This window comes from Sander lucioperca, chromosome 5, assembly GCF_008315115.2.
Source record: "Sander lucioperca isolate FBNREF2018 chromosome 5, SLUC_FBN_1.2, whole genome shotgun sequence".
NCBI classification, from domain to species: Eukaryota; Metazoa; Chordata; class Actinopteri; order Perciformes; family Percidae; genus Sander; species Sander lucioperca.
The window spans coordinates 22,793,646-22,812,022 of NC_050177.1; the positions used below are offsets into that span (position 1 = coordinate 22,793,646).

At 41.2% G+C, this 18,377-nt stretch overlaps 1 protein-coding gene across 18 annotated transcripts in view; it reads left to right on the forward strand.

The window, feature by feature from the left end:
- The window catches only part of robo2 (roundabout, axon guidance receptor, homolog 2 (Drosophila)), a 398,552-nt gene that overhangs the window by 333,080 nt on the left and 47,095 nt on the right, over window positions 1-18,377 (forward strand). For 13 of the 18 annotated variants that reach the window (XM_031297358.2, XM_031297357.2, XM_031297367.2 and 10 more), the window contains 5 exons: window positions 434-572; window positions 9,839-9,975; window positions 11,204-11,215; window positions 15,072-15,196; window positions 16,959-17,130. In XM_031297358.2, coding sequence (XP_031153218.1) covers window positions 434-572; window positions 9,839-9,975; window positions 11,204-11,215; window positions 15,072-15,196; window positions 16,959-17,130 — 585 coding nt within the window. The remainder of the gene's footprint in view (window positions 1-433; window positions 573-9,838; window positions 9,976-11,203; window positions 11,216-15,071; window positions 15,197-16,958; window positions 17,131-18,377) is intronic. The other 5 variants (XM_036001211.1, XM_031297370.2, XM_031297359.2 and 2 more) reach the window with 1 other exon arrangement.

The window sequence follows — 18,377 nt, forward strand, 5'->3', positions numbered from 1 at the left end:
AATGACAGAGACACGACATTGGTTAAGTCAGACAACATACATTTAAAAGGAGGAGCTGGGGTGGAGGTGGGTTGCAAGCGCTATGAGAGAGATAGATAGAGATGCAGCAAGGTTGGCGCTGAAAAGTAGAAATACCTTTAGGCCAATTGTTTTCTCAGTTTTATTTTAATTCCTGATTATAATGCTTTTTGAGGTCATTACTTAGTCTTTGTCCATATATTGGTTATAGAAGATATCACAGATGGCTAATGAACAGAATGACTGAGTCAACAGAATGTTTAAGAGACAAAACAGAATGACTAGACAGAGCAGATCATTTAGCAGGAAGAGGCCACTGTGTTGAAACAATACATGCACTGTATATTCACACACATACAGTAAACCAATTATATTACATTATATAATTATCTATTTCTCTGTGCCTGTCCTGCAGAGCGACCAACCTTCCTCCGGAGGCCCATCAACCAGGTGGTCCTGGAGGAGGAGACGGTGGAGTTCCGCTGTCAGGTACAAGGAGACCCTCAGCCAAATGTACGCTGGAGGAAAGACGACACTGATGTTCCTCGTGGAAGGTATGTACATCCACAAAAATGTTCTGAAAAGATGATTAAGTTCAAGAGAGAAAGGTTTCTGAAGACAGTGATATGAGGTGTGTGTGTGTGTGTAGCACTGATTTGACAGGCTGCACTTTATGCAAAGGAGCTGTGAAAGCATTGATGTCAGTCTGAGTGACTGTTTTTAAACTAATGATTACTCACAATGGCAGTTTTCACTTGGCCTGGCTGCCAGGGGGCATTCAATAGCTCTATTAGGCTGTACACAATGCACATTACACATTCAGGATTCAATGACTCCACCCTTGGGCGCCCCAGAGGATAGCTCCCACAGCCATAACAGGGGTAGACAGTGTCTCATGTCAAGGAAGGGGCCTGCATGAAGACAAACAGATATTGAGCTAGACAATTAAAAGTGAGTGGCAGGTAAGTGGGCAGGGAGGCTGAAAGGTAGACATCTAGAGGAGCAAAAAAAAAAAAGGCACACTGCAAAGCAGACAGATAGAATGACGGGTGATACAAAGAGACAGTATAGCAGCTGACATGGCCCTCAGGTGTCTGTGTACAGGTGCAGCTGTTCAGGTGAAATCTTGGCACAGAGTTGACACCTCAGAAACCTAGAAGATAATCACTCCCACCCTTACACATTTAACCCCATTCAGTCTCTATACCCTCGCTGACTTGACACGTGTGTTTGCTCACAGTTGCAAAAACTGAGACTGATGAAAGAGACAGCAACGGAAGTCTGTAATTTACCCAGAAATACTAGCACCATTGCCAGCTACAGTCTGTCTCACTTCCTGTAAAAAGCCACTGATAATGAAGTGATACTGTTCTTTTTGGGTCCCCTGTGTGTTGGCCTGTTGCTTCACGGTGAGTCACTGGACTCACAGTCAATAGCAGTGTCATTATCAGGAGTGGACTTCAAAGAGACCACCGTTCTGTCCCGAGCCAACAAGCCAGTCACACACAGCTTGGATCCCCTCATAAAACATACACTCAGTGGACCTGACTTGCCTCAAGGCTATCTGCAGAGCTGAGCGTGGGTGGGTTGTTTGTGTCTGATAAGGATTTGGTTCACTGGGCAGTTTGACACAAGTGCTGTGCCAAAGCAACCACATAGAAGTATTTCACTCATGTCTTTGATAGAGAGTTGGCTCTGGAAATTAAAAGATTTATAACGGAGTAGGATGAGTGTTATGTGCCTGCATCCTTGCTAACTGGTCCCTTTGAAGTTCGGCCCTATTTGGATATGGAAAAAAGAACTGAACACATGAAAAAAAAATAAGCGATAAATATCGCAATGTTTCTAATTACAATGCGAGGGCTTTTTATTTTCCTCGCTATATTTAATTCAACAGTTTTGCTTTGAAGCAGAAAGCAAGCATGAAGACTGCGATATTCTAATTCTGACATTTTATGCTGCATTTGTTGGGTGCCAAAAAGAAATCTCATATTGTTAAATGACAAACTGTTCCTGCTTCCTCTACTGTGTATCCTCACTTAATAAACATCAAACAGGGCTTCTCTCTGACTGACAGAGGAATTGTTTAAAATCCCACGCAAAAATACTTTCCAGTTTGATAACTGGCAAGTGCTCAGAAGAGTAAGAAATTAAGCCAGCTACTGTAGCACAGCCATTGTGTCATTACACTGCGGGCATCTGTAGCTGTATCAGTAGTGGTCTTCAACGTAGGAATAAAAGGCGACTAAAGATCAAGCACTTCTATATGCAGTGGGGAGGGGTCTTTGTTTGCTCTTTATCCAAAAAGATGACACTGTCCTTATTATTAAAGTAAGCTGTAAAAAGAGAGACTTAGTAAGACCGCTCCTTCTTTACCATCAAATTGTTTCAACTTGTCTTTACTGGTCCCTTTACACGCATTGGGCATGCCTGTGTCTTTCTGTGGCTGTTTGTGTATGTGCAACCTTTATACTGAAATGGAGACTCAGCTGAGTAAACAGGTCTTTAATATGCTCAGTGGCTCCAGCAGCCTCCCAGGCAAACACATGCACACACTGGCACATAGACGTAAAGCACACCAGGATGGCACTGGCTTCGGTCTCTGTGGGGTAGAACAGGAGATAGAGACAGCACAAGAATGGTTTCAATTAGAGGACAAAGACAATAGTGCTGCTCTTTTGCCTCCATGAGGGTGTTTAACTGTGTTTGTAAAAACTAGATTAAAATCACCAGACAAGCTCATCTACTCTAGGACACTTGTCAACAGGCGTTGGTACTGCAATGCAATAAAATAGGCATATTAAATATTTTCCAGAATACATTATGATGAGAAATCCCTAGACATACGTATCTATGTGAAACCATTCAAACTACAACCGTTCACATGCCAGAGTAAATAGCTAAAAAATGTCAAAGAACAGGTGCATTATTACTACAGTACAGGTGCATTAATTATGATCAGGAATTTAGACATTTGCATGGACTCTTGACTTTAATCTAAATGAGAAAATATTTAGTTTAAGTTGTTCACGTGAGTTGCTTAAAGCATAATTAAATATAACTGCCCAATGACTTAACCTTGAATCGTATTCCTTCCTTCTGTACTTCTTGCTGTATTTCACCTGATGCCAAATTACAGGGTCTGGTTCTAATAGACAAAGAGTTCAAATTCAAATTGTCATTGCTTTTTTATATTGTTATTAATATGTGTGTCAAAAATGTAATCAAATGGTTCTTTCTGAATATGAAGGATAGGACTTTCAGTCTGTGAGGTGATTATGTTAAATATATGTAGTCCACTACACATACAATTCGTTATAGGAAGGCAGACTAGCCGAGACAGAATAATTACCTGTAGCTGAAATTAGATCAGCCCATTTGTTGAGCTTGCAGGTTTTTACTCTCATAATGGCTTTTTTTTTATTCCTTCATCATCTGGGCTTCATAATGGGACTGTGTTTTGCTATCAGGTCATAAAAAAAACCTTTTCTACATCTTCCATTTTCCCACAGAACTTTAAACGTTGTGCTGAGCAAATTAAACTCTAAAATACATGTGATTCTCAGGACATGACTTAAATTATGAGAGCACCAGTAAGTGTGCTGAAAAACAGTAGTAAATGTGGGCTTAAATTATTTCCAGGGTAGAAGGAGAAAAATCACACACATGCACTTTGGGCAGGATTAAAATCACTGACCAGCACATTCAATATTAAAATCACCCAACCTTCCCTAGATAAATAAATTTGGTTGGAATAGGGCTCATTCTTTTTACCAATATACATACGATTAGATTCAGATGGTAGTGTAGTGTAGTTTCCCAGGGGGAAATCTTTGGCATGTGTTGTCAAGCAGCTAGATTGTAGCATGTGTCTCAAAATACTATTAAAACAGTTGTAGCTTATTTAAGGTGTATATGCATTGGCACACGTGGCGTATATACTACAATGTCCATCCATAATGTGGCTAAATTGACATCCTCCACATTTGATGATGTGGAGGATCAAAAAGGCCAATTTGTTATCTGTAAGAGTGGCTGTATTTGAATTAATATCAATCAGTCAAGCAACTCTGCAGAATCTTGGAGAGAGGAGTACTTGAGAGCTTTATGTCTCCAAATGAAAGAGTTTCTGCCTTAGTTGGATCCCGGTGACGGCTGGGGCAGTGTGGCTACCAGCTCAGTGTGTGGCCCACATCTTTCCCTCCTTTGGTTTCCTTCTCCCTGCTCATTTGCTCTGGACCCCTGTGCCCTCTCTTGTGCCTTATCAGAGCCCCTTTGGTCTTGCAGTCTATCTGTATTCAGGCCCTCTGTCCCTGCTGACCTCCACAGCACAACCCCTGCAACATTCAGCAGGAAAGGCTTTCTTTCTGACTCAATCCCTTCGTGGTGTGTACATGTGTGTGGGAGTGTGTGTATGATAGAGGTGTGTGGGTCGTTCTATTTGAGAGAGCTGTTAAAGCTCGTGTGACAGGAGCGCCTGTGTTATGCTGACCATCTAGTTTCAGTGATTTCTCACCTCCGCAGCTCAGCAAAATGGAAAGACGGCAGGCTATGGTTCCTGTCTCCATTACTTCCCCTGATATATAAGTGGATACATCTGGTATTTATGGGAGCGCACACAGGGGGGGTTGGTGAGTGGGATGGCAGTCGGATGATCAGCAGTATATTTTATCTTGAAGGTTTATTGACACTGATGGTGTCAACAACAAGTAATGCGAATAAAATAATAATGCACTGTTTATAATAGAGAATATAGAAGTGTTGGTTTTGCATTAATTAGGAAGATTGCGCAGCTGATCATTCATTATGTATCAGTGCTTTTCATCTTCAAGGAACGACAGAGGAAATACCTCTCTACTGCTTAGAAAGTACAAATGACTACCTCGGCATATACATCTGACACTCTCAGTGCTTTTGGTGCTTGTGCATCCTTTGTTCTTTGCACACGCACGCTCCTGAAGAGAGAAAGAGTAAGAGTGGCTTCCAGGCATCGGTCAATGAGCTGTACTTTGCTGTTTCTTGGTCTCTATCTGCAACATTTTCCAGTACCACCATGGTGTCTGCTCCAAACCCACTTTGACTAAGTAAAGACTGCACTGTTGCCACTTTTTCTGTGGCACTGGAGAGAAGTCACTCTTTTAATGGCAAATTTAGGGAACAGTTTTCTTCCCACAAACCCCAAAAGCCTAACCATAAGGGTTAAAGTCTTGCCAAGCTGATCTTTGATTAATTTAGGATCATTCGATGAATGTTAGTCAGACAGATTGGAAGGCCCTGACCCTGCTAGGGCATGAGAGATGCCAAGAGGGAGTGGAGCTCTGGCTAAGGGCCTTAAAGAAGGAAGATGAGAAGCGATAGCGGTTAATTGATTCCCTCTCATGGGTGACAAGGCCTGGACAGGTAGACTCCAGCTCTTTTGATCAGGATGCGGTCAAGTAGCGGTTAGATGGTGAGAAACTGGATCAGACTATCAGAATGAAATGGAGCAGAGAGGGGACTTTGTGTCAGAGCAGTCAGGCCATAGAGCAGGCTGGAATTAGTCCTCTGCTGTATCTTGAGTCTGACTCATGTGCTCAGAGTTGGCACCCTTCTGCCGACTGCCGGCCCCATTCATGTACACACAGAGGCAAGGCAGATAAGATCCTCTGAGGTTGAGTCATTCGGAGATAACTGTATGTATACATTCAGTCATCCACACAAGCAACAGTTAGATTCTCTTAATGTGCGTGAATTGGCTATAGGTGAAACATGGGTGAGTGTGTTCCTGTCAAGGCAAATCCTCTATGATGATCTGGAGGATTTTTGAGATGTAATGCTGTTAAAGTGTGTCCAATAAAGTTGTCATCTTTGCACAGCATTCTCCATGAAGCAAACACATCACGTTGACAAACCAGAAAAAATCTGCTTTGTCTTGGCATTTGCTTACATTCCCATCACTCCTCATCTCCCTGCATGAGTGAATGACTCTGCATATGTGTTGGATGATTGTATACTTTGTATTCTGTGTGTGTGTGTGTGTGTGTGTGTGTGTGTGTGTGTGTGTGTGTGTGTGTGTGTGTGTGTGTGTGTGTGTGTGTGTGTGTGTGTGTGTGTGTGTGTGTGTGTGTGTGTGCGCTCACACAGTGTGCCTAGAGTGAACTTGGCTCTCCTATCCTTTCCACAGCCCTTCTACATGTGCAATTACATTCCTCTTCTAATAGAGAACAGAGCTCTACCCCAATCCTGTCTCAATAAAGAGCTACTGTTCCCTTTCTGCGTGTACTTACATGTGTGTGTTGCCACAACTACCTCTTATCCCTGTGTATTTCCACTCATCTTGTCATCTAGGCTGATTCCATATAGGAAGTTGATTACAGATTGATTGGGCTCATGTTTCCCACTAATAAGTCATGGGCCAGCCCGAGGTTCTGTTTTGAGAGATTGATGGAGACGGGACAAAGAACAATAAGCATGTTGTCCAGTATGTGGATACGTTGGTTATCCACATGGCAAGGGCCCGGTCATGCAGATGTCAGGCTGTAAGAACATGTGTGAGCAGGTGAACTGTTTGCGTTTCTATGAGTTTCCACAATATCTGTAGCTTGCATGCCAGTTCTTAACCCTAACTATTAGATGGATTACCATGATATATATTTTTTAAAATATATTAATATATATAATATATATTAGGGCTGCACGATTTAAGGAAAATAAGTGATATGCGATAGCTAATGATATTACTTGCGATAAATAAACAGATATTAAAATGTACTCAGTTCTGTTTTTCTGCTGCTTTTAGTATTCTTCTAAAATACAACAAATTGCTTGTTGAATTTAAAACAAATTATATATATATATATATATATATACACACATATACACACATATATATATATATATATATATGTGTGTGTATATATATATGTGTGTATATATATATATGTGTGTATATATATATGTGTGTGTATATATATATGTATATATATATATATGTATATGTGTATATATATATGTATATATGTATATGTATATATATGTATATGTATATATATGTATATCTATGTATATATATGTATATATATATGTATATATATATATATGTATGTGTATATGTGTATATATATTTGTATATATATATATATATATATATATATATATATATATATATATGTATATGTGTGTATATATATATATATATATATATATATATATATATATATATATATATATGTATATATATATATATATATATATATATATATATATATATGTATATATATACTCTTGGATGGATTACCTTGACATTTGATACAGATATTCACCCGAAATACACACGCATGTACATAGACATGCATTATTGGAGAGGTGTCAGAGCGAAGGGGCTGCCACATAGTCGGTGCTCCAAGCAGTTGGGAGTTTGCTCAAGGGCACTTCGGCAGTGCCCAGGATGTAAACTAGCACCTCTCCAGCTATCAGTCCGTACTCCATACTTTGGTCTGTGCGGGACTGGGACCGGACTTGAACCTGCCTCCGGACCCCAGGTCAAGTCCCTACGGAGTGAGCTGCTGAACATGGCAAACCTTATACTTCCTTAACATCAGCGTGTTAGCATGCTGATGTTTGTTGGCAGAGTTGGTTAAAGGTTGTTTAAGAGTGCTGGGAAAAATGAGCCTGTTAACTTGCAATCATCATTGTTTGTTAGGGAGTCATGGTGTTTTCCCTAAGCCCTAACTTGTCCCTGCCACTCTTTTGCTAACCTCCACCTTCTCTTTCATGTCAGTAGTTCATGTTGAGGTACCCATTCTAGCCGGAGGCAGGGTATGGAATGATGCTCTTTCTATTAGCTTGTTTGTTTTTCATCTGACAACAGGCTTTGTCCCAAAAGGTGCTGTCTCATCCTTTGGTTGCCACTCACTCAGTTTCAACAATAAATGCTTTATTCATGTCTCCCACCCTTTCCTGAACTGTACATCCCCTCTCTCTAGAACAAAGCATTCAGTCATGACTCAGTCAAATAATCATTATGGCTCCTTAAGTACCTGTGTGGAGAGGAGGAACTGGCAGTCAGAGTTGAGGAATGTGCTTCAATAAAGCTGCCTTTGAATGCTTGCTCAGGAAATGTCATAACAGCAGGTGAAAAAAAATAAAAATGAGACAGGACAGATTAGTTCTGCAGCTGCCAGTGGCAAGCAGCCATCAGTACACCTGATGGCCGAGCAGAGGGGTCTTTCCCACTCTGAGGGAAATGGACTGTTACACTAAAGTCACAACAGAAAGTATCCCTGTAAATCATAGTTTGTTGCCATATCTAATAGTCCAATGTATTATCCAGAGTAAACAGTTATCCACCATGTGTATCAACCTCCCAGTTTAAAGTGTAACAGACAACTTTCTCTTTTTTAACTATCAACAATTCCCCTGAAGAGAGGAAAACCAAAAATGAATGTGTCCCTCTAACAAGTATCATCTGTGTAGCCAAAGCCTAATATTTTTTATTCTTCTGTGCCAAAGAGCTCTATTGTCATCTAAAAGCTATTGAAAACACATAAATGAAGATGGCCGGTGAGGTCTGTTCTGAAACAACTCTGTGACTTCTCTCTCTGAAGACTTTGCTCCATGTTGGGCAGACATCACTTCTCTTGGTTCTTTTATGTGTTTTTAATAGTTGTTGGACTATAAGTTGGAAGTTTTATGGCACAGAGGTATAAGCTATAGTAAAAGTATAATATCATTTCAGGCTTGTCCTTTAAAAGCTCCTATGTGGATTTGAAACATTCTGCCTTTGGGGACTCCAAGTGGTGATATCAAAAAAGACACTGTGGCAGACTGCAGTGCACAGATTGAAGGCTGAAAGCAACACACAGACTGCACCAATTTCACCTTCGTTGTTGGATTTTTTGACAAACTAATAATTTAAAATATTCCATAATCATAATGAAATTCTACACAGGGGATTTAAAGAGACAAACACATTGTCAAGCTCCCATAGAGTGGCCCTTTATCTGTTCGTCTCAACCCTGTTCTCAGTGTCTGTGAGTGACAGACTGTGGACAGCAGAAGGTTGTCAGGCTGACAGACCACCATCACACAGCCCCACTACCCCCGCCAACACGCTACTTACACACTGCCAGGCCAGCACCCCCTTCAATTACAGACTGGAACAACAAACCAGACCAGCATCATTCCCTGTCAGCTGCCATGCAATTCATACAGGTCTAGGCACACATACAACCCTCTGCAAACACACATGAACACAAACATTTGACTACTGCAGTGGAATTGAAAATACAGCCAACTCTAGCTGCTGTATTGATTAATTTAGTTGCTATACAATAAGATGGTGTAGCTTTTTATAAATGTATTGCAACCTTACATTCATGCACGCATTGTGGATGCACAATGGCACAGTTATGCACGTGCACACATACACACACCCACACCCACACACACACACACACACACACACACAAACCTCTGAATATGGTTTAAACATACAGTATATATACACACACACACACACACACACACACACACACACAGAAAACATCTCATAAATATTGAACAAGTTTTGAGGGTTCCAACTGAACGCACCCCTTTCTATGTACTGTCTGTCATTGTTGAATAATTGATCCTCCCCTTTGCAATCTCCATTTGTCAGAATGAACAGTTGTGCTTCTGTATTCCCTTTCCAAGAGGAAATACACTACAGCTCAACAGGCATATGTGAAATACTGAAGCACGTCTTATTTGTCACAGAGTTAATGTTTTATCCAAATTTACAGTGTTTGCATTCAATGCTGAACAGGCACCTTCAATTTCACAATGTTACATTTGTTGACAGGTATGAGATCAAGTATGACAAGGACGACTATGTGCTGAGAGTGAAGAAAGCTTCCATTAACGACGAGGGCACGTTCACCTGTGTGGCAGAAAACCGCGTGGGCAAGCTGGAGGCCTCCGCCACTCTCACAGTCAGAGGTACCAAACACCATTTGTCCTTTTGTTATTTTTTCACATTAGCTAGCACGTGTCAACACTTGTCATGCACCACTGAGGTTAATTGTACTTGTACACCAATATACAGTGAGGTTTGGATTGGCAGTTTATTCCATAGGGTCCCCTTTACACAAATGGAAATTGAGAATGCTGACTCTCACCGCTCAGAAAGATGTAGACAGTCTATGAATCTGTTTAATTATTAACATTTCCGAGTGCAGCGTCGACACACTCTGCCACCCTTCCCCCATTGTGGTGGTCTGCTAGCCACGCTACCCTCCATGCTGTAACTACCCAGTCAGCAAAGCCATTTCACAGATTACTGGTGCACACCGCCAGTCCACCACCTGTGGTTTGCAAGGTTAATAAAAACATTCTAACCATAATTTCGCCTCTTTTCACCACTCTTCTTTCCATTACACCCAAGCGTTTAAGGTCTCTGTGGAGCGCTTTGCAAGCAACACAGGGGGCCAGAGGGAGATAAAACAAGGTCTGGGTTGACTTCTCTTTTTTGGAAGGTGGATTTGTGAAAGTAGCATCTTAGTGTTTTACTTGATGGCGAGGAAACATACAGTAACACAGAGGAAACACTGGGGAACAACTACCTGTACCAACTCTTTTGGATAGAGAGTGGGCTTTCAGAAGCTCCGGTCTTTGGATGAAACCCACATGCTGTCTTCACTTTGAAATCTTTTTGCTCTCTCTCCTCCTCTTGCTCTCTTTTTTCTGCCCTGTCCATCAGCACCAGTGATAAACCCATCTTTGCCTTGCTATTACAAACACAAACCATCTGTGGAATTGTAGATTTCATTAATGCAGACAGCGAAGGTCCAGTAGTATGTTTGTCCCTGACAAGTAGAATTGGCTTCCCCCGCACGTACAATATATAAGTGCAATTGAAGATTTCCAACCACCAGGGGGCGCTCATACCAGACTGCCTTTGACATTCTGTGTCTGAGAAACAGGGTTTGAGTGAATCAATAAAACTGTCCAGTGGACAGTGGACAAAAGCTACTGGATCCTCTCTGCCATGCTTACCCTGTGCTAGAGATGTGTTGGCCCAAACACAACATGTCATTCATTCTGACTGATTTTTTTTTTGTCTTAATTTATTGTGTTTGTTCTGTTCGTCCTTTGTTTTACATGTTTGTGTGTCTGTGTCTTAATTTGTTTCTTTTGTGTATCCACTCCTCCATTGTTGTGTCTCCAGCTCGCCCCGTAGGTAAGTACCCATCCTTCTGATTAGATTCCATCCTGCATGCCTTCTCCATACACATTAATGCATTTGACTGCCTGACAATCAATTACCATTGCTTTAACATTACTGTATTTAACTAACACAGGTGTAACCTCACATTGTCTACTCTCCGAATTGTTGTTTGCAAATAGTTATGTAGTCTGTGGAGATTTTACAGCTCCACCTGGATTACTAAAACACTAATGGCCTATTACACCCGGACTGCAGGCCAGCCTAATCAATGTAGCCAACTGCAATCATTTTGTTTGCAGCAACTTCACGGAACTCGGAATTCGCTCCAAGCGAACATATTTTTTTGAAATATGTCTTCTAAGTTTCCTGAGTATCCATATATGTGTTGGACTTAATTAAGTACATAGAATGTACTTCAAATACATGTCAACAAACTTCATCATTATTAATTATTAATGTGACAGTAGGGTGATGGAACTGGAGTGGGTTTTAACGACACAGTACAGCAGCACAGATTTATCAACTGCATTAACTCAAACTTTCCGTCTCTCGTGTAGCTCTAAACAGAAGGCTCTATAGATTCTAGACTCTGTCCTTTACAATGAATGAGTGGCCTGGCAGTCTGATAGTCTCAGACATTGTCATCTCACATGGTCCAGGACGTGTTTAACTTGCAAGTCTTGAGGCCATCTGTGGATTTTTTGGAACACAAAGCTGAGACATGTTTGTTTTGGACAAGCTTCTTTCCTTCTGAGCCCCACAACACAGAGCTGGGAATCTCATTGTATTTCCCTATAGATTGGGACAAGGTCAAGGCAGAACCAAATATGATACATTTAAAATGTTAAATTGTTAGAGGAAGTTAGTGAAAATGGGCATCTGGACAGAAAGGTGTGTGGTTTTGAGAGTAGAAACAGGAGGAATGCATGAACAAGAAACATGCATCAGGACAAAGAATGGAGAAGAAAAGAATAGCAGAAGTGTGTGTCGAGACAGGCTTGACTGGCAGAAAAACCCAGACACTGCCTCAGTGGCAGGACTTTGGTTGCCAAAACAGCAGTAGTTGTTCTGTGATTGTCAAACTGTCAGCTTTCAAGAAGATGGAGGAAATTACACATTCAATCTGCCTGTGGGAAGAGACAGTAATTGCAGTCGACTTCTGAATAAAATATGATTGAACGTGGGATTTGAAAGCAGGAAGAAAAGCTTTAGTTTGTGTGCCTGGGTGTACTGAATGGATGTCTGTCTCTCTGTCCATTTGTTCTTTTCACCCTGACTTCTGTTTTTTGCTGAGCCCTCTCCAAACCAGGCAGATGTGGCTTGTCATGAATTAAATATGGGCGCCTGATCATGTGTTTCCTTAGGAGGGGACAGGAAGGAGGCTCTCACATGTCATTAAGGGTCTCTATATCAGAAACAGGGCCAGTGTGAGTTAGCCCAGAGCCAGTCTGTGAAACTGTCACACACTGGCTTCCTCTTGACTTTCTTTTTTTTTTTTTTTATCTGTTCTTCTCTGTGGGCCTCCCACTCCATCTTAGATCCACCCCGTCACATTTGCCATACGTGTTTTATTCCTTTTCCGATGTAATTTAAAAAAAAAAAAAAAAAGAAAGAAAGGGAGATTGAAAGCAGTGCCACAGGTATAGAATGAGCCCAATATTAATATCAGGCCTCCAGGAAAAGCTACTGTTTCAGCTGATAGAGTAGAGTTGATGTTTTAACCTTGTATCACTTGTTCAAACAGTCAAGTGGAATAGGAAACATACTTACTTGAATAGGGTATCTCGGTTACAAAAAGCTGGATGATGCCAAGTTGTTGGCTACAATGAAGATGATTCACAAACAGGGGTAATTGATTTATTGAGTTTGATGAAATCTAGCAGAACATCAAATGTTTGTTTTTGACATCCAGCTGCAAACACTCATCCATACAAGCAAAATCCAATTATAAACCTAAAAAACATTCACATAATTTAATTCTGTTTGACAGTACTTAGTATAATAAATATAGAAATACGTTGGTTAAACTCTTTTTTATAAATTAATTTGAGTTTGTGTGCAACAAGAGCCTATGAGAACGGGAAAGAAGTAGACTGATGAAGAGTGTGAGAAAGGACAAGGCCGGGCGATGCAGTGATAGGGACCAGTCTGTAAGGTGTTAAACCATATTTTTAGCGAGTAGTTAGCAGTGCAGTGTGTGGGATGGAACAGAGCAGAGGAAGTGAAGGGAGGGAACTGAGTCCTTGCCAGAGCATGATTTAGGAGCTCTGTATCAGGCCCAGCATTGTGAGAGCCACAAGATATCCAAGCTGCAGAAGGCCAAACGGGAAGGCAGTAAATCTGTAGCCATCTGTAGTATTCCCAACTGTGTGTATATTTGACAAATACACACCCCCAAAAAGGGATTACATGGAGAAACCAGCCAAATGGGAAGAGTTAGGCCTTACTGGAACCAGCTGGCTTGTCAGTGAAAGGACTTAACAAAGAAACAGAAATGGTGCAAGATGTTGCATTGCAACAATTCAGGTTTTTTTTTTGTCATAGAATTTACCAGTATTGTCTTACGTTTTCATTTTGTTTGCCTAAATAAAATGGCCTCTACTACCCATTGTCGGCACTTAACTCAGAGTCTTTCATTTGTTGACTTTCATTATCTCTCCAGGGCCCATGTTTCCTCCTGTAAGGACGTTTTATCTTGGCAAACATGGTACTTGTCAACACGGGACTAAGACCCCCAGTGACAGCCATAGAATAAACAAGCAGAGGTCTTGGGTCATGCAGTAAATTACCTCAGGTCAAAGTTCCAGTTTTGCAGCTGATATAATTGCTAATATTCGTCAGTTGTACTTATTATTAGCATATGGCATCTGTGTGAGGAATAAAGGTTACTGGTAGTGCATAAAGATATGGACTTAAGGGGAAAAAAGTCTTCTTTGCTTCTATGCTAGAATCCATTGTCATTGCTTTTGATTATTTGAGATAAAAACATACCGTTTAAATTGATTTTTCAAATAAAAACATCATTGCTGGTGTTAAATAATAAAGCCTCCTTAACCCACCATCAGAGAATGGTCAGGGAGCGAAGAGAACTCGTATCTAATCTCTAAACTCCTCTCTCTCTTTATTATTGAACTGCAACTGCCAAGTTGTCAGTCAGAAATGTCTCACTCTGTCCCGACTGTGTGTGTGACAACTGGTCTGGCTCCTGATGGAGTCGTGAATATTGACTAAGAAAGCTTCACACTACGATTTCAAAGTTTGATAGCTTTTCAAGCCTCTTCTCTATTTGATGGATAGGTGTTAGCTTGTAGTGTGGTAAACACAGAAAAAGTCTCTTTAAATCTCTCACTCCTTGTTGATACAACTTTGATCAGAAGTACCGAGCCACTTCAGATCTGGACTTTTCTATGAGACGCATTCTGATGAAGACTAAATCTTACATATGGAAATTTAGACATGATCAAGCCTTATATGTCTTTACCTGTTCATAGTTTTGGATGTTTCCTGGGCATGGGTGTGCCTTTGTGTTGTCTCAGATCTAAGTGCCTTTGTGAAAAGTTGCTTCTCCTTGTGAATGCCAATGTGACTGTCATTCATTCAGCTTTAGCCTCACCTGGATGAATGGCCAACCTGGTTACCATGGCAATGATAGTCATTGGTGTCCTCCCTCTGTTCAGAGCCATTAGAGAGCGATGGATATAACGCTGCATGGAAGCTCTGTACGGCACTCCCATTTTGATTTGACCATGTGGTATATTGCTTGTTTTTGCTTGAAATCCCCAATCCCTGATAATCTCTAGCCCTTATGTTTGGCCTAACTGTGTACCACTGGTCTACTAACACTGGTGCTTTTGCCCTTTGACTTCAGCTGCACCCCAGTTTGTCATCCGCCCAAGGGACCAAATTGTGGCTCAAGGCCGCACTGCCACCTTCCCGTGTGAAACCAAAGGAAACCCTCAGCCTGCTGTCTTTTGGCAGAAGGAGGGAAGTCAGGTAAGAGCAAACGACCTCACACAACCAAGTGTGGAAAACATTTGTATCGTTTTTAATGCTTTTTAGCATTATTTCTTACATGCGGAAATATATTGCTCTCTTAGTCAGCAGCTTTTGTTATCTACTGTGCGTCTAGTGTTATCAACACTCAGCACTTTGGATTTCCTTGGCTGTATGCACACTTGCTGAGTACTTATGATTCTCCTGCCCTGTACATACACATTACACACACATATACACACAGCACTGCAAACTACACTATCTGTCATCAGTATCTTTACTACAGACACAGATACACCTTTGTTCTCAGGAGCCGCAAAACGACAGTGTGCCTGGCAAAGTGCTAATCGGTTTTCCGTGACCCTGCACTGATAAGAACGATCCTATCCCTCAGTCAAGCAGATACCCATTCAAATACCTGGGTGTCCTCACAACGCTCAACAACAGTGCCAATTAGAAGCCTGTTGGGGCTTGTAGATGAGCCAGAGATATGATTCAGCCCTGGCTAATGTTCAAACACACACACACACACACACACACACACACACACACACACACACACACACACACACACACACACACACACACACACACACACACACACACACACACACACACACACAGCCTGCAGGCCAACAATTACAGCAAAGTTCTCTTAAAAGAGTGAACAGAAGTGAGACACATGCATACTCATGTTCTCACAAACATTTGGTGTAATACTCACCCACTTACCCCTTACCAATGTGTGACCTAAAGATTACAGTATGACTCAGTAACACTGAGACATGTTGTAAACTTCTTCAGATAGAGAAGATTTATATTCGGCGTGTGTCTCACATAGTTATTAAAGATGAGCCTTTTGAAATGAATGTACTACAAACACTTTTGTACAAGCAGTTGCACGCCCTCGCTATCTCTGCACTTGTCTCTGTGTTTATCGATGCTTTCTGTACCTCACCCACATTGACATATAAAAGGTATAAAGGTATTTGTTGAGATAACAAATTAAAGCTATCATTCAGTATAGTAATTAAATGGCAGACAGACCTTTTTTCTCTCACTTGAGGATAATGGAGTGTACATCTCTCATGTGCTAGAGATGCGTGGAGCCTAATTAAAAACAACATCATTTGTTGCATTAAAGAGATTAGGTGTAATTAAATCCAGTTAATGTATTTGTGGGTTACCTTTGGGAATCATAAGAAAATAGGCATAAAAAAAATATAGGGGATAAAGCGGCTCTAAAGCTAATATAGAAAGAAGTAGAGGTGATGTTTTCAGTATCATCAGTGCTTTGATCCTGTGTATTTACTCTAAATGATGTGGGATTAATTATCCCTTCCTCTATTCTAAAGCTACATTGTATTATATTCAGCATTAGCCCAACTCGTATGGGGTGGTCTCTGTGGGTAAAAGAGCAGCGAAACTGCTGTGGAATTGAAGCAGAAAGGAAAATAGTCATGGCGCCAACAAGAGCAAAAGTTGCCTTCATAACACAGTGGAGCCTCTGGCTTGGCACAAGAATAAGTATGAAACCAAGTCTTTATGCTGTATACATGTTGGGAAGTTTGTGAGGTTGGTTAACTAAGTGATAGATGAAATTGTTCTTACTGTAGCTGTAATAGTCTGATCTGTGTGTATGTGAGTGTGCACAGTTTGTGTGTGAGTTAGGCGGTGGTGGGTGTGAGTGTTTTGTCATATTTCCAGGTTGTACTGTTTCCATGTTCTCACTAATTGGCTGTTTGTACCTCTTTTCCTGCAGAATTTGCTCTTTCCCAACCAACCCCAGCAGCCCAGCAGTCGCTTCTCGGTGTCATCCAGCGGAGACCTCACCATCTCATCTGTGCAGCGGGCAGATGCTGGTTACTATATCTGCCAGGCTCTGACCGTTGCAGGCAGTATCCTCGCCAAGGCTCAACTGGAGGTCACAGATGGTGAGGGGAAAACCAACGTGTCCTGTAACATCTTCCATGCCAGCACACTAGCACGTACCTTAGCATAACTGCAAATGTGGAGAAGTTGGTTCATATGTGCATATAATCACAGATGTACTTTAAATATGTATGTTTGATTCTGCCCCACATGTATTTAGACAATTACCCCTCAACAAACAAATTATTAATACCGGCGTAAATAACATCTGATTTTAGTTTGTCATGGTTTAAGTGTAACACATTTCTTGCTTGCTAAGTTCATATGGGAATTTGGCCCATGTGAAAGTATGGTACACAAGAAAAAAAAAAGGTTGTTGTTATTAAATATGCAGGCATACATTCAGCTTCAGTTTGAGAAATGTCAGTATGCCCATGACCTTCAGTAACTGTGTTTTTGCAGTACGCTCTTTGTTTCATTTTTTTTTTTTCATGTCACAATTTAATTAACATTTTCTACTTTTCCTTTCGGAAAGGAAATAAAGCATTGCCCTTGAGTTCCTTCAAGTTTAATGATCAGCGTTTTGTGTGAGTAGGCGACGTGCAAGTATATGTGTGAGGGAGGGAGCAGGAGAAAGAGACACAGAGAAAGAGAGGGGGCATGATTGAGTGAGTGAGTGAGTGACATGGGTTTTCTGTGGAATGAATTATGTGGTCCTGCAAGGTGTGGGAGCATCTAATCTGCTCAGCTGCTGTGATGGCAAGATCGACGGCCATCCATATGTCTGCTGAAGTACCTGCTAGTAGAAAGATTAAAAGCCAACATTTTATCTGAAGTAGGAATGGTTCTATTGCACATACACAATAATTGGTATGTCCTTCAATTGCCTGGAATAAAATATCACATTTAACAGCCAAAGACTGGCTTATCAACAGTTAACCATTTCATCTGTTTTTTTAATAGCAAAAGGCATGTTAGCAAGACGGGTGTTAGGATGGTCTAAAAGAAAAGAAGGCAGAGGAGGAAAGAGTACAGGAGGGCCATGGTGAGGTCACGGCCACACCTGCCGCAGTCTTGATTTGATTTACTGCCCCAAACCCCGACAACTGTCTGTGGAGTTCAAGGAGATCTGTAATGAGAAATTCCTGATCCAGAGACTCAAGGCCTTAGTTGAGCCTTGCCTCCCCCCTCTGTCACTCCTACATGCCATCAACACATACATCAGGCACATCCCTGTGCCTGGCAATTTCTTATGTTTGTGCATTAGCTTCTGTCACTAGTCATAGCTTACTGTCTTCTCTTAATGGGG